At 37.4% G+C, this 20,471-nt stretch overlaps 2 protein-coding genes across 11 annotated transcripts in view; one reads left to right on the top strand and one right to left on the bottom strand.

Moving 5' to 3' along the window:
• zbed4 (zinc finger, BED-type containing 4) lies at positions 1-15,328 on the bottom strand. 6 transcript variants are annotated; one of them, XM_088645025.1, is made up of 2 exons: positions 15,024-15,328; positions 1-4,872 (listed from the first exon to the last, which is right to left on the bottom strand). In XM_088645025.1, the coding sequence occupies exon 2, from the start codon at positions 4,631-4,633 to the stop codon at positions 713-715; it is 3,921 nt and encodes a 1,306-aa protein (XP_088501151.1). In that variant the 5' UTR covers positions 4,634-4,872; positions 15,024-15,328; the 3' UTR covers positions 1-712. The 6 variants fall into 6 exon arrangements, with proteins under 6 accessions (XP_088501151.1, XP_088501150.1, XP_088501147.1 ...); XM_088645024.1 differs by lacking the exon at positions 15,024-15,328 and adding an exon at positions 13,948-14,009; XM_088645021.1 differs by lacking the exon at positions 15,024-15,328 and adding an exon at positions 13,200-13,828.
• The window catches only part of LOC148655003 (bromodomain-containing protein 1-like), a 22,315-nt gene continuing 16,206 nt past the window's right edge, over positions 14,363-20,471 (top strand). The window contains exons 1-2 of one of the 5 annotated variants that reach the window (XM_088645033.1): positions 14,363-15,008; positions 18,174-19,550. In XM_088645033.1, coding sequence (XP_088501159.1) covers positions 18,190-19,550 — 1,361 coding nt within the window. In that variant the 5' untranslated portion in view covers positions 14,363-15,008; positions 18,174-18,189. Of the gene's footprint in view, positions 15,009-15,450; positions 15,495-18,173; positions 19,551-20,471 lie in introns of those variants that run through there. The other 4 variants (XM_088645030.1, XM_088645029.1, XM_088645027.1 and 1 more) reach the window with 4 other exon arrangements.

Genomic DNA, 20,471 nt, shown 5'->3' on the forward strand with positions numbered 1-20,471 from the left:
TCCAAGGGAAAAGGTTTTATTTACAGTTTACCAGGTAATTATTATGGTTCCAGTCTTAATGTTTTCACAATTATCAAATTCTGTATTGAAATGAATATTTATAAATGTACATTGTATATTTACTAGACAGTGACCCATAATTTAATCCCTCAGAAGTAAACTTCAATTGTGCTTAAAAGATAAAAGTATATTTTGAACAGAGATTGCTTGTAGTTTGTAATACAGTACTAGTATACATTGTTGTTTAGAAATGCAGTAATTTCCAAAAGAAAACTAGATCTAATTTAGACAGTACCATTATCCACAATTTCACAATGAAAGAATAAAATAAAATTACATTATGGTATTGTATTATACATTTTTCAGTCACAGCATTTTTGGGCCACATTATTTAAAAAAAACAATATGTAGCACCTAGTTCCTACTATTCATAAACACTTAAATTTATGGTCTAGAACTTGGTTAAACATCAGTTAAGTATTTACATCATTTTGACCTGAAGAAGTTTGTATAAGGCACAAGGAGAAAAAAAATATAAAACTGAAAAAATAAAAATACAGCAACAATTATTTACCTAACCTACAGCTAAATCACGACCTTCCCTGATACCCACCCCCCACCCCACCCCACATACACACTCACAGATACTCCCCTAGTACATAGGCTTTCTCAAGTTGTCAGGTGTAGGAACAGTAGTACAGGCATTATCTATTCAGTACTGAAAATATATTAAGGGAAGGTTAACCTTTAAAAAGATAAGTCTTTCTATATTCTCCAGCATTGGTCTGGAGTGATTCAAGGTACAGCTTTTACTTGCAGTACTGAACAGTGTCTCTGATGGAATAATGCTCGGAGGGCAGCCCACATATCGAACAGCAACTTTGGCAAGATCAGGCCATAAGAATTTCTTAAGGTTCCAATAATCAAGAGGATCACAACTTTGATCAACAATTTCTTCCTCCAAATATTCATGGACAGCAAGCTCAGAGGATTTGGGTCTATCTTCTTGTTTTATTTTGTTCCTGATATCATCCATAAGTGCCCAGAGATTATCATTGTTACTGACGGTACTGTTAGATGAAGCTGGAGCTTCACTACATCCATTAGAAACCAAAGGCTTAAGCTCTGCTGAGGTAGACGTTAATGCTTCTAGTTCTCGGATGAGGTCTTGCTTACACTGTTCCGCTTCTTCCTCTGTGAATAAGGAGGTTTTGTACCGAGGATCCAACATTGTAGCCCAAGTGTACCTTGGATCATGAAGTGTGGAGGACATTCGGCTTACCATTGCCTCCTTCAAGGACTTAAGCATATTATCTATGCCCATGGTCTCATCAAAAAGCATATCTATCTTCCGATTGAGAATGTGAATGAGTGGAATAACTTGGCCAAGTGTAGCTGTCCGAGTACTCATTTCCCTGCATGCAACCTCAAAGGGTTTTAAAGCATTGCAAACTGACTGCATCACCTCCCATTGATCGCAGCTGATAAGTTCCCTGAAATTGCACTCAATGGACATCTCATCAATGGCTTTCTTCTGTTCAACTAAACGTTCAAGCATGTAAAAGGAGGTTTTCCACTTGGAAGGAACATCTTGAACCAGATGATTTTCAGGCAGGTTGTAGATTTTTTGCAGTTCTGCCAACTTCTCTTTTGCTTTTGCTGAACGATGGACACGCTCACAAATTTTCCTTGCAATGCTCAGCAAATTTTGAACCATTCTCTGACTCTTTATGGCTTCGCTAACAATGAGGTCAATCGTGTGTCCGAAACATTGCAAGCTTGAATGTTCATTGTCATCAAGCATGTTTCCAATACTCTGATTATCAGTTATTGTGAAGCCTATTTTCAGACCTGAGGAAATGATCCAGGTGTCCCACAAATACTCAAGCTGCTTCTGAATGTTCATCATATTGTAGTCACAGTCAATCTGAGAAACACTGAGAAGAGCAGAGCAGTGAAAATCCTGTCCTTGAGGCCGTACACAGGACTCAAATGTAACCCAGTGAGCTGTAAGAATCAGGTACTCTCTTGTTTGGTTGCTGACCCAAATGCTTGTTGTAAAATGAACAATACCACTTTCAGCTTCTTTTAGGTGAGTGACAATCACCTCTTTCACTCTCTCATACATCTCTGGTATGGCAGTGCTGGTAAAGTATGTAGCTGAAGGAAGAGAGTACTGTGGTTGCAAGTATTCCAGTAATCTGTTCAGACCAACATTCTCCACAAGGGATGAAGGCTGGAGGTCCAATGCAAGCATCTCTGCAACAAGTTTGGTGATTTTTTTGGCAACTGGATGATATTCATTATATCTTTCATTATTGTCTTCATAAGATGTTGTATCCATTAATTCTGGTTTTGCTTGCAAGTTTGCCGAGGATGATAACACCACACCTGAGATGCTGCTGTTGTTTTCAAGAACATGTCCATGGAATCTCTGCATGTGTCTGAATAAACAACTTGTGCCAAGGTTTGTAGTCTTTTTGCCTCTACTTATGGTACGGCTACAGTGCAAACACACTACTTTTGTTGGATCCGTAGAACAAATAGAAAAGTGATTCCACAACTTGGATGTCTTTTTGCTAAAAACCGGCAATGCATGAGGTTTCTTATCTTCAGCTACCGAGTTGTCAGTCACTTTACATGACAAGGCTTCTGCAGCAGCCAGAGTTGCATATGGTGATCTAGGAGATGATGAAACTTTGTCATATGTGCCTTTTTGGTTCTTCAGAACATTAGGATGTCGCCTCATCAGATGTCTCATTAAACAGCTAGTTCCAAAATCCCCTCGCTTTCCTCTGCTTATGACACATGGACAGTACCGACATAAAGCTTTCAGATGGTCAACCGGGGAAACTATGAAATGGTGCCAAACTTCTGATTTCACTCTTTTCATTATTTTTTTATTTTGTTGAAAAACTGAACTCTGATCTTCATTTACACTTGGACCTTCAGAAAGATCATCCGGAGAGGACGTCAGAGGGAGATCTTTTTCACTCAGTCCTTCTGACAAAGACGCTGCACCAACTGGCATTTCTAATGAGGACTGTCCTGAGGGCAGATGATATGACACATCATTCGACTCCTCTCTGACATCCATACTTTCACTGAGATTTTGCGATACCTCGTCAGATGTCCTTTCTGGAGACAAGGAGATAAAAGAAGACTCTTTTCTGAATTTTGACTCACTTGCATCTTGAAGCTGGAAGGAGGGTAACAAAGTGGGTGGTGTTGTATACGGCGGTGGAATGCTGGAACCGTTTCCATTTTCTTCAATTACAATGTCCCGGTGAGCTCTCCACATATGACGAATAAGACAACTTGTTCCCAGATCTTTTCCATTCTTACCTCGGCTGAATTCATTCATACAGTGTATACACACTGCTTTAGAACTATCTGCAGGTGATAAATAAAAATGCTTCCAGACTGCTGATCTCCTTCTAGAATTTGAATTTTTTGGAGTTGCAAGAATGCGGTCTGATACACCATCCGTAGCATCTTCATTATGGCTGTTACTGGAATGTGGGGATAAAGTAATGCAGTTGTCGTTTTTGGCACACTTCTCTAATTTTGGTGTAACTGGAAACACTTCTTTGGATGGAAACTCTTCTGTGTTCTCTGTAGAGGACACCGTACTTGAAGTGTTTTTCTGTGACACTAAAGTAGAACCAGCTGCCAGCTCCCCATTGTTATTTGGTGAAGTTACGGGAGGTAATAAAGAAGAGCCAACTGAACTAGCTAAAGTACTTGATGGGAATTCACTCTCCTGTAAAAGAACAGTAGGGTGTGCCCTTCGCACATGCCTCATGAGACAACTTGTACTAAGGTCTTTTTCATTTTTTCCCCGACTGAACTCTTTCATACAGTACATACAGATTGCTTTGGTACTATCTCGTGGGGATATAAAGAAATGATTCCAAGCGGGAGATTTTTTCCTGGGATTAACGTTACTTCTCATTGAAGACAAAAGACTTTGTGTGACCGCATCCATGGCCACATCGTATAGAGTACTATGGTACCCAGTAAGCAAATTACTGTATTCATCATTTTCTCGAGAATTATATCGGCCTAAGGAACTGAATAAGGCTGAACTTGGATCATTAATACTCTCATCAGCCATGTTTTCTGGTTCCTCCTTAATGTGGATACTAACATCATTTTCTGCAGGTTCTTTGCTCATTCTTTTAATCTTAATCTTTATAGAACGTTCTGCTTTCCTGGAACCTGAAACATGGAATTCATTCAAACTTGGGCCCTCATTTAATCCACCTGGAGAGCTGAGAGAGTCGTCTTTGTCACACATCTCTTCAGAAGACGAAATGTCTGCTGCAGCTGCATCCATTGTTGCTTGTTCACAAGTAAGTTGAGGAGTCATATCTTCTGATAGCATTTCTGGAGAGGAGGACAGAGATGGGACTTCAGTAGCCAGTGCTCCTGGAGAACAGGAAACAGATTTTGTGTCCATGGTGTCATACACTGTACTACTGTATGTATTAAAAACACTTCCATAATTTTCTTGTTCTTTAATTTTCACACTTTCTTTTTCACCTTCTGGTTTTATATCTTCTTCCATTAAATCAATTTGCTTTGGGCTTTCATTGTCGCTAATTTGGGGCAGGTTTTCCTCACCATCCATTTTAGCAGACTTAGAATTCTGCTTTAAAACAAATGTCCTTATTAAAAACAGCCAGTCATGAATTCTTTCTGTAGTTTAGAATCATGGGGTCTTCCTTTTGATTAACATTCAAAAGATATTCAGTGTATTAAGGGTCCATCACAATGTGTATCAAAGATCAACCAAGCACCAGGTGAGTGTGCCTCTCCTTTTGCATTAATGATGGTGGAATCTTTTGTCCTTTTGTTATTCTGGATCACCTGTGGAAAGATAAATGAAAATACTTAAGACATTTTCATTTTTAGATTACAGACTAGCTATCATTAGAACAAATGAAAATCAGTAGAGCAAAATCAACCAGTACCAGGATTTTCCATATTTAGTTTAACTATATTGTGTTACAATTGTACAATGCAGTAGGAATCAGTCAGGAGTAAGCAAATATACTTCCAGACTTCAAGCAAGTTCTGTTCTTTTTAGCCTATTAGTGTTGTACATCTCTAGTCTTGAACAGGCAAAACTAAAGGGGAACTGATTTAAGTATTTTAAAATCCTCACAAGCTTTGACAAAGAGCTTCTTTAAAAAAATAAACACTGCAACCCGAAACACATTACAAGTCAAAACTTTGTGGAAGTGCATGTTATATTGATTTTCTTTCATTAACTGTCATTTTAGAATTTGTATTCTTTTTGCTAGATAAATTAGTCATATAACTTGTATTAAATACAGCACTATGGACAAATGCATCTGCCCAACACAACTACAATAGAAATATATACAGTAAATGCATATATGCAAGAGTATATACAAGACTGACATTTATAAAAGAAAGGCATAACTGTAAATTAACCACAATTCTACAATATTAACAGTTGTATTTGGAAAATAAGAACTTTCCTTAGAATATTTTTTATGGTATTCTTTTACACATACAGCTAGAGAAATAAAATATTTAATTCTAAGTAACAGACACACACTACACTAATACTTTAAGAAACAATCCTGTGAAAATGCTTTTTAAAAAGAGGTATTTCAGAATAATTCAGATGAAAAATAATATATTCTTTAGAAATTGTGCATAAATTTACTCAACCTTTTCATTTAGTGATGACTATGCAATAAGAAACCGTGTTAATGCACGAAAGCAACTGCATTTTATGCTATAAAAGAGATTGGAAATCCGTTAAGAAATGTAAATCTATTTAAGAATAAAAGAACAGTTTGAACCAACAGCAAGTTATTTGAACAATCTGTTTGGTAGCTAGCTGTAATTTATTTTGAGGATCTCATCAAGTCTGTTCTTGAAAAAAGCCAGAATATTGGATTCAATGCCATAACCGGGTACCATATTTATTATTTATTATCTTCTGGCATGCATATGATGCACAAACTGTTTCTATAAACTCCAGAATTAATTCTGCTGCTACCATCATTAGTGACATCATCAATAAAGATGAGTGAGCCAAGTTCCAGAGGTGGCTAAGCATCACAATTGAGGTGTTGTTGTTTCGAGCATCAGCAGTTCAGTTTCTCTACTTTACAGTATTCAGTTCTTATTTTCTCCACTTTCCAGTACTTAAAGATTTATTTTGGTCTCATATTTCCGGAAAACTGTTCCAAAGTTCACCCTTTTCATCTTTAAACTTCAGAGGTGATTCTGATGCATCGTGCATGTAATGTCATAGCCTGGACCAGTAAGGCAGTCTCAGAAGTGCTACTGTGAATAAAGACTTGAGATTGTCTGGAATTAGCTATCCAGCCATGCTGTGAAGCCAGTCTTCTGGCTTTGTATCAGAAATGGATGGTTGAGACGCTTGGATCAAATAGCTACTAATCATCATACAAGCTAAATGACATTAGATCTGTCTAATGGACTCTTCTTATTTATAACATTTATTTTCTTCAGCGCCATTAAAACTGAAAGTTTAATCTCCATTGTATCTAATCAAATAAATAACAATAAGCACTATATTATTTAAAACCAGCACTCCATTGTCACATTTGTCATTTAAATAATTCCTTAACATTTTCAAAAACTATCTGAATACAAATAACTTAAAATGTGCAGTCACCACAAATCCTAAGCCAATCATGCAGGTGTTGTCAGATGTCTGTAAAACATTAGTTAAATGAAAAATGTGTTAACTCACATGAGTATTACCACTTGAGTAAAGTAACACATTAATATTAACACTTTGTAATTTTTTAGGCTAAGAACTAGGTGTTCTACTAATACATAACATCTGAATTTGTCAAATAAAATGTATTCTTTAAAAAAACAAGTGCTTCAACAACTTAAGACAAATTACTTGTACTACCAAAATCATTTTCAGTTTTAACCTAACATAAACAACCAGTATAAAATATGTTGTCTTTTTAACCAATGCCTTTTCTCTTGAACGGTGTATGTGCATCAAACACTGCTGGAGTGCGAATGCTTTTTATCTTTGTGAAAAAGCTTTGCATTTCTTCAAAGCTGTCTTAGCATTAAGTGTCTTAGCATTAAACAAATACTGTTTTAAAGATTTTTAAAAAGTTTAGAATTCATAAGAAAGCTTGAGTGCACTGCCATAGTCATACTTAAAGAGTGAAAAATGAAGAGAACAGGAGATTATATTTCTAGGAGACTACAGGAACAGATGCCTGATGTTAAATATTGTGAACACATAAATAATCTTGCAAAACTATGATCTCATCAAAAATAACTAAACAATAAATCATCATTATTACTCATGCATGAAAGCCTCATAATACATTCTGTATATATTAAAGTGTTTTACTTTAGGTCTTTGGATGGAATAAGATGCACAAAAGTTTTTGGGGAAATGTCTAAAGTGACCAAATTCTTTTAATCTTATCAAGTCAAGATACAAAGTTTTTAACAGCACATAAGCAGTTAATTTATTCATAAAATAAAATCACCAACACATCACATTTTGATGGATGGTCAAGAGTGATCCATACAATGACTTGCCTAAGTATGAAATTCTGACAAAACTCCTCAGCTGTCGGCTATTTCACTCTTATTTGTGGAATCGCCAGAAGGTAAGTGGGTATCAAATACTGCAATTCTTAGCAACATTTTGCACAGGCAAACATTCTGACAACAACATTAGATTCTTATACAATATTTAAACTACATGGGGTAACAAAAACAGATGTTTACATCATGTAATTGAAGAACACCATTTTTAATTATGTTGCAATCAGATTTAAGACACTAAGTAATAAATAAGCAATACCTGTGACAATTGGTTATAATGAACCTACTATGAAGATATCAACGCTGGGGGTGGGATGGACTTGGCATAGGGTAACACTACAATCATTTAAAAAATAGAACAATTTATTAGCATAGTATACGTATATTTTTGTATTATTATGTATTGTAATTATAAAGGTAAATAGACATTTCCATAGGAAAAGTGCCAAGAATGCTCATTAAACACAAATTCTTCCAGGATTTTCTTTTAATGTAAAGCTGGTCTGGAATAAGTATTCTATCCATCATCAGAAAGCTGCCAGAGAGCAAGTGCTCCATTAGTGCATTTTTTAGCAATCTTAGCAATCTGTGCAGATCACTCCACACACTCCTCTCTGGGATCTGTGTAGTGGTCATCATTTGGGGTATAGTTCATTGGGAACTATAGGGAGGTGACCACAAAACTCAGCAAGCACAGCAATACAGACAAAATGACAACCCTTTTAGACTCTCTGGGCTGTTTTACAGCAGTTAAGGATGGCATATGGCACACATCATTCATAGGACAGAAAATGGTTTTGTTTCCTTCTATTTTTGTGATAATCTGTTTGGCAATTCTTAGGATACTGGGCATGAAAAGTAGTTCTTACAAATTAGCCTTTTTTGTGCACATGTAACTCAAAGATGCCAGTGTTACAATATTACATTTGGCAGGGCATTGAAACAAAACAAGCTCACAGTAACAACTTAATTGAAGTCCCTGATCATATGAAAAGTGAGGTTCCTGAAGGTGGAAAGTAGTAAAGATTTGTACATCATATATGCACAGGGCCATTGAAACTTGTAACACTATTGGTTAATCTTTGTAACAAATGTTAATCTTTGTAACAAAAACAATAGTGTGAAAGATGCAGAGTTCTATACAGTATTACAACTGCAAATGCTAAAATCCTAGAAAAGCTGAAAAGTAAATTCGAATTTGTGATCCCATATATCCTAGGTATGTGTTGCTGTATGTGCTGTAACTGGTTCATCATGTCTTCTCATGGTAACAGCTGTATGTACCTTCTTGCTATTCACCTAAAAGACTGTTTAGTATTGTACCACATAACTAAGTCTTAAGCAAGTCAATAAAATTAATACATTTAACAGTTTACAATTTATGGCTTTTTTCAAATTTGGCATGTTTTTGGTTAGCATTAATGCCTCACAGGACTGGGGCTATGAGTTCTTTCCTAGGGTGCTATTTCCATGGAGTTTGTACAATCTCCCTGGGTTCATGTCTTTGGAGAACTGCAACTTAATAACAGAAAACCATACATTAATCAATGAAGTTCATGAGTGATGTCTATCTGGATACACTGTTTATCAACATTGTTAAATCAGTACTCATTTTTAAATGTTAAAACTTTTACACGTTGTAAGTTGTCCTGAAATTACCTGCCTTAAGGTCTGCCACACAGAGACGGAAGCCAATCCAACACAATTCATCTCATAGAACAGTTCTTACGACAGTGGCTGCACATGATTATCCTTCTACCAGGCTGGAAGTCTTCAGATTTAGTGAATGACCATATTGAATATTGCAGTGGTGAGCTGCATGTGTATGCAAGCTGCAAAGGAATATGTAGAGGTTAATTCTACATTGAAAAGGAGAATGAAGAAAAATAGTGCAGAATACGGAATGTACTTTAGTTATGGGTGAGATCAGCTTTCATCGCTCTTTAAGTATGTGCCAAGTGTAGAGCAAGACTGACGAGTCCCATGGTTGTCAACCAGCTGGGAAACAGGCTTAGACACCTCAATTTTTGTATCAACATAAGGCTACAGTAAATTCACAAACTGACTGACACTCAAAGTTACAATCAGGATAACTAGTTTTCTACTCTAGTCACTGTTAGAATCTAGAAGGATAATTAATTACAATAAACATGTCTTAAATGATTTTCTATTCCCAGCTAAGTTATTTTTTTAACAAACTAAACTATGGTTTCACTTAACAACCCAGATACCATTATATTCAGGAAAATGTATTTATTACATTTTTGACATAAGTAGGATGTTCCATCACACAGCTTTCATCAACCACAAAATGTATTCTTAATGTTCAGATTAGGATTTTTTTTTTGTATAGAGTGAGAGCAGTTTTGCATAATTTCTGTACAGGTTGCAATCATGTTTGAAAATATTTTTCATAAAAAGTATAACAAGACAACTATTTTCATTTTAACAAGAAGAATGACCTTATGCAAGCTCATACGTAACATAAAAGATAGCAACGTGATCATCACAAACACCATGTGGGTCAGGAGCTCTGTCAGTCTAGTTTAAATCACTTATGAATGCTGATCTTAAGGCAAAGAGCATCAGGTGACAAAGGTTAAATATAATCATTGCAGGAAGATAAAGAAATAATTGATTATATTTGTATCCCCCCTTTCGTTAAAGTGTATAAACAGGACTTGTCTCACAGAGGTTAATGTTTACAATTCAATGTTTGGAATTACGGTGAAAAAATAAACACATTTCTATTGACTGTTTCCCTTACAATACACAACAAATTCACCAATCACCATCACAGCAAATTTTGCCCATCTGCCCAATTTGTCCCTCAAAACCCTCATGATCATCACTAGGTTACCAGCCCCCATGGGTTCTAAATGAGTAGTTCATTGTGTTTATTTACATCGTATCCTCAAAGACCTGACACTGTCTCTTTCCCTGTCAGTTTGCTGCTTTATCATAAGCCTCATGCCTTTAACAGCTAGAGTGATCATTCTGTTACAAATCATTCTGAAACAAATATCACTATGGTGAAATGACGTATTCCACCACATTAACATCGCCCTCTCTGGTATGTTTTGTCAGATCATCTATAAAAACATTGCATTGCAAGAATATTAAGTAATGACACTATGTTGTGCATCAATGATAACCACAGTATGAATGGCACATTCCTTTTTATTTTAACCAACACAATGTATTACTACATCATCAGGTTCCTTTGACAACTTAAAACAAGGTTCTTGGCTTGTTCAACTGCTTTGTGACATATTCACCACAGGGTGCTATTACATTTGTAAAGTAATATATACATTTTCTCAACTTCTACTCAGTAAAGTGTTTAGCTGAAAGTATCTGCAGTTACTTATTTACTCTTTGAATTATGCTTATTTGAAGCTCAAGGATTAAGAAAATGTTTTTAGTGTAAAATGAATTTGGAATACTTTCAAACATTCAATCAACACTGTTAATTAAGAAGTCAAACACTACAGTATCCCGAAACACAACAGAAATATAATTAATATAACCAGGGACAGCATTTGACAGGGTGAATGGGTAATAAGCTATGAATACAGATTCCCTCTGTAGAAATAACTCAACTTTACCTCCCAGCTGAAGCAGTGCACCATGTGAACACAAAAGTAAACTTTTTTCTACAGTCCACATTTTCACTGATCTATCAAAAGGGGATCCATTGCCAGACTAAGAAAAGTCCGTTTACAGCCTGGCTGAAACAAATGCAATACACTGCCAGTGGTTTTACTGTCAGGGGATAGGAGACCACAAGTCATAACTCAATCTTCACGATTTATGAATATACACAAAACAGACTATTTTTGACAGAACTTCGCAATAAAGTGTGTTTTTGTCTCATTCCTATATATACAAAATATACTTTCGTAACTACCATGATGCACCTCTTCTAAATCGTTGTGATATGAATACCTGATATGAATACATAGGACCTGTACATTGATTCTCCCTTTTATAGCTCTGCACTTGTGTATAGTATGGTAATAAGCACTGTATAGCACTGGAGGGACTGTATGTACAGCACCAGTTTCAACCGAGTTCGTCTTAGCAGCTTACATGTGATTGGAGAGTATCGTATTCCAAGGCATTTACTGAATAACTTAGTACTGAACAAGTATATAAACATCATATTCTAACTGTGATAAGCCACATACATAACACGAAAACAAAAGCAGACTAGAGTTATAAGAAAATACATCTACTGGGTAGCTAATGCACATTTACTAAACCGCACTTCTAGCCATACGTTTTATTAGTGATACCACCACGATTTTTCATTTTGCACTGAACATATGAGACAATTAAAACCTTACATAGCACTGTACGCTCCGATTTAATTTTATTTTGCGTAATTGGCGTTCGTATTGCTATAATTAATTGACAGATGAGCAACTCCACGTCGATTGTCAACAGACACACGACTCCGTATTTTAGGGTCTGACTTATAATACCGTTTAAATGAAAAAACGAGGCTTTAAAAATACTGCCTGTCAAAAGACAAAAAGGCATAAACAGCTTCGGCAATCGTATTAGATCGTGGTCTCTTACATATACCGATCGAGTGCACCAAACTCGCATACATACTCTAGTGCAATGAGAGTGGAAAGTACAACGCGATAAAAAGGGGGACAGGTACAGTACACAATGTTTGGGGTCTGTAATAAAACGCGGAATAGCCTACCTACGCAAAAAACATGAACTGTAAGGTTTCACCCGGAACTTCAACAGAAAGGTTTCTTTTTTCTCTGGACAATGTGCGAAACAACCCGAGAGTCCGAGTTAGCAAAGAATAACCCTCAAAGTACATATACAGCGGACTTTACATAAAGTCCTCTACACGTGTAGCTACTAAGCTCTTAAAATACCTGAAATGTTTAGGTTTTAACCAGGTGAGAAACGTCAAGATTTTCAACTTTTCCGGTTTAATGTTCTTTTAGGGGCACAGTGACATCATTTTGCCATAATGCTGTAAACTGGATCATTTTGACTTGAAAAAAAAATGCTACCTATTCTGCATCTCTCAAGACAAAAGCAAAGACGACTGGATCAAGGTTGTTTTAATCCGCGATTGTCGTTACCTTCACCACAGCTCACCTTTATACGAAAGAGAACATCCTTTGAATAAGACATGAATCAATTTTTCTGCTCTGCCCAATGCATTGATACTGTCAGCTACCAGTTACCCGAACAAAAGAACACAAGGCCTACCTCCGTCACACCACAGACAACAACAAAAACACTGGCGAAAACACGCACTGAAATTTACCTTGCTGTGACAGTGATCCAAAAAAAGAAAAAGAAATCCAAAGTCTAGTAAACTTCACTGTATGACATTTCTATTTCCTAAGCGAGACGACCAGATGGGGTTCCTTGCTTTCCTATCCCAGTACAGGCCCGGCCATGTTAGGCCAAACAGGAACTCAACCTGGTGAGGCAGAACCAGATCCTGGCAGCAGAACACTGGAAGAACCAGCCGGAGAACCGGATCAGCCCAACACCCTCACACATCTCCACTGCAAGCCAGCCTTTCAGAGCAGAGCCGCCGAAAGCGCTACGCACGTACCTACCTTGATGCCCTGAGATGTAGTACAATCAGTTTCGGTAACCAAATAGTTAAATTAAAAAGTGTTTAATTGAAGTGAAGAGTCAATTAGTTCGTCGCTTTGTCTCCCCTGCAGTTAACAGCAGCAGCTCTACAGCGTAGGACGGAAGGAACGTGCTTTTATGACGTCATAGGGTTGAAGGGTTTCCAAAATGGCGCCGTTGTAGTAAAAAAAGGAAAACAAACCCTTTTCCTGAATGCGCGGCGTCTGAACTGTATAATTACCCATTCTTTGATATCACGTTTTGCGTTTTTGTTTCAAAATGATCTAATGCCCTTTAGCAGAATGGCCACTTGCTATCACCCATATGTCTAGTGAAACAGATATTTATATTCGACATAAACTTAAGATTGATACAGTTGAGTATGTTTTGTTTTCCTGTCTCACTCGACACTAAACTGAGGTCATGTTTTTATAGGCCAGATTTGCGCAGCCAGCAGAGACGTGCGTTCTAGGAGGACTCCTGCGTAACGTCACTTAGTTCCACCCGGAGAAATCTGTGCAGATTTTGCGCAGAGCTGAGAAGTTCCTGCAAGAGACTCTCTGCGGCAGTGAACCAATAGGATAACGCAGAGGTCAAGAATGACCGGCATTTTAATCGCTCTCGAGCAAAACTACCGGCAGTTGCATTTATTTGCATTTCGTGTCGTCTTCCGCTGTGCAGCGGTGCCGTTAAGTTCGGAATAGGTTGTTTCTGTAGTTTAGTAGTTACCTTTGACGTCAAGTATATAGGATCCACAAGCGGAAAGCTCGGGCGAAATGAGAACACAGCCCTGTTACACGGGGTTTCTTGACCTAGAGGGTCACTTCCAGGGGTAGGGATGCGCCATTAGGTGGGGCAAAGAAAAGCTTTGAATTTGCATTGAATTGTCGTGTTTTTAGGTTTTGTCATGTAGGAGTCTTACTGCAACTATGGGAAATATCACATCTGAATAATTTAAATTAGATGTTGTAAACATCATAAAGACTGGTGTAACTTACCAGGTCAAAAGAGCTAGAAGGATATCTATTGTTAGTCAAAATGAAATGCCTGCTATTATTGTTAAAGCATATAAATACATTGGTCAGTTCTAGCCCACATCGGTATTACGCTTCAAATACTGCATTCTGGTGAGATTTATTTTTTACAGAATGCATAAAGACGGGAAAAAACGAACATCTGATTAATATGTAATACAGACTTCTCCAAATTTTCTTTCACTTAGTTTGTGGTTTTAGATACAACGCTGAAAACAAGAGTGCACGACTCTACCAGCGACAGATACAAATGCGTTATTAAATTAACCAAGAGTTTTCGTTTTTAGAAAGCAGGATATATTAGTACTTGGTGTTTCTGATATTACTCATACTACCACTACTACTCCAGCGTCTTTTCGCATCGGAGATACACAAAGCAACTTCCTGACCCCACACAGACGTACAGTCTTGAGAGGCGTGACTGCGTCGTGCGTGGCGGGTGGGCCCTCCACTGGAACCGCATTGTTGTTGAGGAGAGAGGCTCGGGGCAGCTGCTGTTCGATATTAGAAAGCGGACACTTCGCTTCACGAATGGTCCTTTTTAGTAAGAACGGCGCGCTAAGGACAGAACTACGTTCCAATTCCGGACAGTTGTCGCGGAGCCCAGTCCGTATTCTTCAAACTAAGAGCTGGAATCTGTGCTCGAGCGGCGGCCGTTGGATGTGATTGTGCGGAATCACAGCCGCTCCGCAGGCCACATCGCCATTGCTTTCAGCTCCGCCGCTGTCTGGATAACAAAACCTTCGGAGCAGCGAGGTATGGGCTTCTTACATTGTTACGCGTAGAAATCCGTCTTTCGCGGAGGTGAAATCCACCCTGGAAGGATGAGGATCGGTTTGCGTGTGGCCAAAAACGAACTTTTCGTGCGAGTACTTCGGTTTCTTGTTTTGTTGGACGCCATATTTGCGTTTTCTAGTTTTATTATTGTGGACTGTCCCAGCACCCCAGGCCGCTGGGAGGCTCCGCTGGAGCGTCTTGGTTTCAACAATAGCCTCAAACTGCACACCCAGTCAAAGCCAGCGTATGTGGTTCGTTGCGGGTGAGGTCCTAGCGGAGTCGGATTAAAATAGTTAACTCCAGGGTGTTGAATTCCCATTGATTCAAACAGGCCCGGGAAAGTGTTTGGTGCAGTGACGTCACAGGCCCGGGCAGTGTTCCAGTGCTACAATATTTCTTTTATACAAGTTCCTGGTTTTGGCAGTTAGGTAACAAAGGAAGTTCGGTAAGCTAATTGCACCCATTGTAAGTATGCTTCTGTTGTGTTGAGAAACTTTTTTACTCTGTTTTTAAGATGTTGTCTTGACGACACAAATGGCGTGTGTGTGTGTCTTTTATGTGGTCTATAATTGCACGTCTGAAAGGTGTTATGTCAAAATGCGATTAATGTTTCTCCATAATGGTGCAAATCCTAATGTATTACTCCTGCCAGCTCTTCACGTTACCGGGGTTTTTATAACAGAGCGTTAAAAATGTGGTTTTATTTTAGCAAAAAGTCTTGTGTGTGCAATTTCGAAAAGAACGTTTAATGATGATTGAAGTCCTATTTATTTAACCTGACTAATTTGTAATGAATGGTAGTCTTGTTTTGAAAGTAAAATGCATTGGTTCGAAGGTTGGTTTCACGTACTCTGGTTTCTACGTAGACGTATGTAGTTGTGATTTATTTTTAGGGGAAATGTCTGTCCTTTGAAAGGTTGCCGACTTAGCATTGTGTGAAGTGAAGCCTCTAACCCCACTGCAACAGCCCCCCTCTTCTGCAGACGTAGGGTTTTCACGAAATTCAGTTCTCCTTCCGTCAATAGATCCTGTTTACGCTGGTTTGGTGAAAGTAGGGAACGGATAAAGTTAAGTGCAAGTTTTGTTTTCTACGAAAAAAAATCAGAGAAAACAACTGAGACTGAAACCGAGAGCGTAGTCTTGGGGGATGTTACAGCTGGAACGCAGTTTACGTTGTTTGGATGTATATAATTAAGGGTCCAGTTTTTAGATTAATCGATAGATGAAATGAGTTCAGTATAACGAAACTGGTATTTTATTAAATGATCTAAAACCAGCAGACCATTGGAATATACAGTGCTTAAAGAATTTCTGGCGCAAGACCGTGTTCTGCGTCTATTTGCTTTTAACTGTATTTCCAGACAGTTTTGACTAAGTCATATCTCCTTAGGGAGATATCGCCCTAATATCATTTCTGAGACATGTCCTCAGTCAGGGTTATCATTAGAAGAACAGTTTGTGACAATTGGATTTGTGAAACTGGTTTGAAAACAGAAGTAATTTTAAACACTAAGTGTAATTTGCGGTTGGTACATTGGAGTAACAAGCTGGAGCAATGGTCCGTGAAAATTTTAGTATTGGTTTACTTACATTGCTTAGTGTTGTTTTTTTCTTCATTTTTCCAGGTCAATCAATTTTCAACAATTCTTTTTCTCAGTATTTTAGTTGCAACCATAGGACGATCTTTATAATCTCTGTCCATTTAAGTTCTACAATCATTAAATGTTATTTTTGCCATTAAAAAGATGGTCTGAGAGACCCTCTTACATGCAGCTTGTTAAAATATAAGCTTAGTTGATGTAAAGATTTTTATGTTTTCCTGTTTAAATTATAATTGTTTTTTTAAGACATCCACTCTTCCAGTTTCAGTTGGATCTTATACCATTTACAATTTAAGATTTTGTTTTAAAAAAGGGTAAGTTCAACTATTCATGGAGCATATCAAGAATACACTGCTCAAAATAAGAGAATTATATGTAGGCAAACTCAGTGACGTTGATACATTTAAGAATAAATCCTTGGAGTGTCAGTACTTTTTCTTCTGTCAGGTATTATGCAATGTGTATCTTGCCAAATATTTTCCAGAGGGGAAAAACAGCTTAGATGCACAGGTTGTAGCATGTAAGGGTTTGTTGGTTTGTCTTTTAAGTGACATATCTGGCTGCCAAACATGACAAGAACCGGAAGATGTAATGGAAAGGACAGAATAGTTGGTAGTAATGCTCCTGCAGTTGTGCATGTGCCACAGATGTTGCTGAGGGTTCAGTGATATTCCATGCTATGGTTTTAGAGAAATTTGAAGTCTTACGTTTGTAGATGTATTAAGAACAAGTTTTCTTGCCATGAATTTGCTTTACAGCACAGTTAAATAAATGCTCTTTCAGTGGTGGTCCTGTGTTTTAGTTTTTTTATAACAAAAGCAGCAAGTTCTTTAATCTGAAGTCATAAAGTTTTTGTCCTTTGATTATTTTAGCTTGGTTCTCTTGTGTTAAGTAGTATATTTTCATTTCTAAATCTAGGCCTACACTTGTGTAATTTTAAGTGGTCACAGAGCAGTTTTTCTAAAGGGAAAATCAGTGGTGCACACTCCATTTTTTTCAAATGTATTGACATGTTAATTTCTTTATTAAAACAGTGCTCTTAACTTTGGATAAAGTGAAGCTTAAAATACATTTGTATTTTGTATAATTTAATTACTCTATGTATTTTTATACTTAAAAACAGTACAGTGCAGAAAAACAGGATATTTAGCAGCTTTTATGCATTTTCTGATATTTTGTGGAACATGTTTAATATAGAAAGTTCTTATATTTAGAAAGTGCAGAAATTCTGTATCCATATTTAGGTATTTTCTTTTAAAAAATGCTGCTGACAAATAGTAGATATTACTTATTTGAAGGTATTTGTAAAATTGTCAAAAATAGTTTTGAACATTATGAAACATTTGGCTTATCTTGTGGTAACTATTGTAACTACCTTATAAAAAATTCACATAGTATTAAATAGTATTTTTATGTATGTGGCCAGAATAAAGGGGGACCTCTGTGTCATAGAGGTTTGTTGGGTTTTGGGTCTTAAAGAAAATAAGAAACATGTAATAAAATCTGTTGTATGGAATCTAATTTGTGTCTTTTTTTTTTTAAGATTTCCCCTTTTCAAAATGAGGAGGAAAGGGCGGCATCACCGCGTGTCTACAACAAGACAGTCCACTTCGCCCTGCAACATCAAGCATTCTCCAACGCGGGAAACGCTGACGTATGCTCAAGCACAGCGAATGGTGGAACTGGAGATTGAAGGTCGTGTGCACAGAATAAGTATTTTTGATGCCCTGGAGATTATATCAGAAGATGACCTCACCGCTCAGGAGCTAAGTGAATGTAATAGCAATAAAGAGAACAGTGAAAGACCACAAATACTGGTAAGATCAAAAAGACTTAAAAACAATCTAAAAAAGAAGAGTGCTGTTCTGGTGAATGCTCATGGGGTACAAGCATCAGGAAGCACTCTCCCGGAGCCCAAAATTCGCATTGTTGAGTATAATCCACCTCCAGCCCCTCGCAGACCCCCGTCATATTATAAATTTATTGAAAAATCACCAGAGGAACTAGATAAGGAGGTAGAGTACGATATGGATGAAGAAGACTATGCATGGTTAGAACTGGTGAATGAAAAGCGTAGAAACGAGGGGTTGAGTGTTGTGTCGCAGAATGTGTTTGAATTCCTCATGGATAGATTTGAGAAGGAGTCTTTCTTTGAGAGCCAGAACCAAGGTGATCCTCAGTCTCTCATTGATGAGGATGCTGTTTGCTGCATATGTATGGATGGTGAATGCCAGAACAGTAATGTCATTTTATTTTGTGACATGTGCAATCTAGCTGTTCACCAGGAGTGTTACGGAGTGCCATACATCCCTGAAGGGCAGTGGCTTTGTCGTCATTGCTTACAGTCTCCTTCCCAGCCTGTAGATTGTGTGCTATGCCCAAACAAGGGCGGTGCTTTCAAAAAGACTGACGATGATCGATGGGGACATGTTGTCTGTGCTCTATGGGTTCCTGAAGTTGGCTTTGCCAACACGGTTTTCATTGAGCCCATTGATGGTGTAAAGAACATTCCTCCAGCCAGGTGGAAATTGACTTGCTACCTCTGTAAGCAGAAAGGAGTCGGGGCTTGCATTCAGTGCCATAAAGCAAATTGTTACACAGCATTTCATGTAAGTTGTGCTCAAAAAGCTGGCCTTTACATGAAAATGGAGCCTGTTAAAGAAGTAACAGATACAGGAACAACATTTTCAGTGAAAAAAACTGCCTACTGTGATGCCCACACTCCTCCAGGCTGTGTTAGAAGACCTTTAACAATCTATGAAGAAACCAGTACAAAGAATGGACTTTGTCAGAAAGGAGAGAAGAAAACTGGAAGGACGAGATTGAAAGGCAGGCAAAAAAATAAAAAGAGTAAAAAAGCTCTAGTTGAACCTTTGGCAGCTGTTCCAGCAGTATCTGTGCCAAGTATTCCTCCTCAAAGGTAAGTTTATCAGAAGTTCTTATAGGTTCTTAAAGATTTAAAGATATTTCAAAAAGTGCAGTGATTACATAAATCTTACAGCTATGCAAATCATTAAGTTTAGTTGAAATACTTTCATATCATTACAATGTGCACAGTCAGACTATTACCAGGTAATACTGAGACCGAAGGTATGTGATAAAATTCCATGTTTCTTTATCTGTATATATGTAGCATCATTATAATGGAACTTTTTTCCCCAAAAAATACTTAAGGTTGGTTATTTCTTAATGTATGTTAATACTGAATATCAAAAGGCTGAAGGCTAAATCCCTATTGGAATCAAACTGACTTCTATATTTCATGCCTTAAGGAGGCAGGGTTCATTTGTGTTAATTGGCAAGAAAAACATCAATTTTGTACCCAGAAAGCTCTGACAAGTTAACGCTTTGTTGATATTGCAGATGCAATTAATTATAAGTATAACTTATAAATTAACTGGTTAGTTGTGCTAACAGTGAAATAAAAATTCAGATTGATAAGATTTCCTGCTCATCAGCATGTTGGATCTGAAGCCTGGATGAAGTATAATATAGACATGATCTTGCTGATAGATATCCAGGTTTAACTTCCATGTGCTTTGTGGTCCACTAGAATTGTACTTTCCAACAGCTACTGAGAAGAGTGGCAGCAAGTGAGCTCTGTTCTTTTGTGTTCAGTTCCTTTATATTTTTTCAGTTTCAGAAAATGGAGAGCAAGGAAGAAAAATGATGACTTAGAAAATAATGCACTTGATCATCTGCATTGTCACTCCCAGGAAATGAAACAGGTCTTGTGCTTGTAGTGCTAAAGTAACATTTTAAAGACGTGCATATCCGTGAATCTTCTGTCAATACAAATGGGAAAGCTTTTGGCTATGCATGGCTGTAGATTGTTCTAAGC

Source organism: Lepisosteus platostomus, chromosome 9 (assembly GCF_059453375.1).
Source record: "Lepisosteus platostomus isolate fLepPlt1 chromosome 9, fLepPlt1.hap1, whole genome shotgun sequence".
Taxonomy (NCBI): Eukaryota; Metazoa; Chordata; class Actinopteri; order Semionotiformes; family Lepisosteidae; genus Lepisosteus; species Lepisosteus platostomus.

What these genes read in the sequence shown, in the direction of transcription:
- zbed4 (XM_088645025.1), bottom strand. Translation starts at nt 4,633, where the DNA reads ATGGATGGTGAGGAAAACCTGCCCCAAATTAGCGACAATGAAAGCCCA.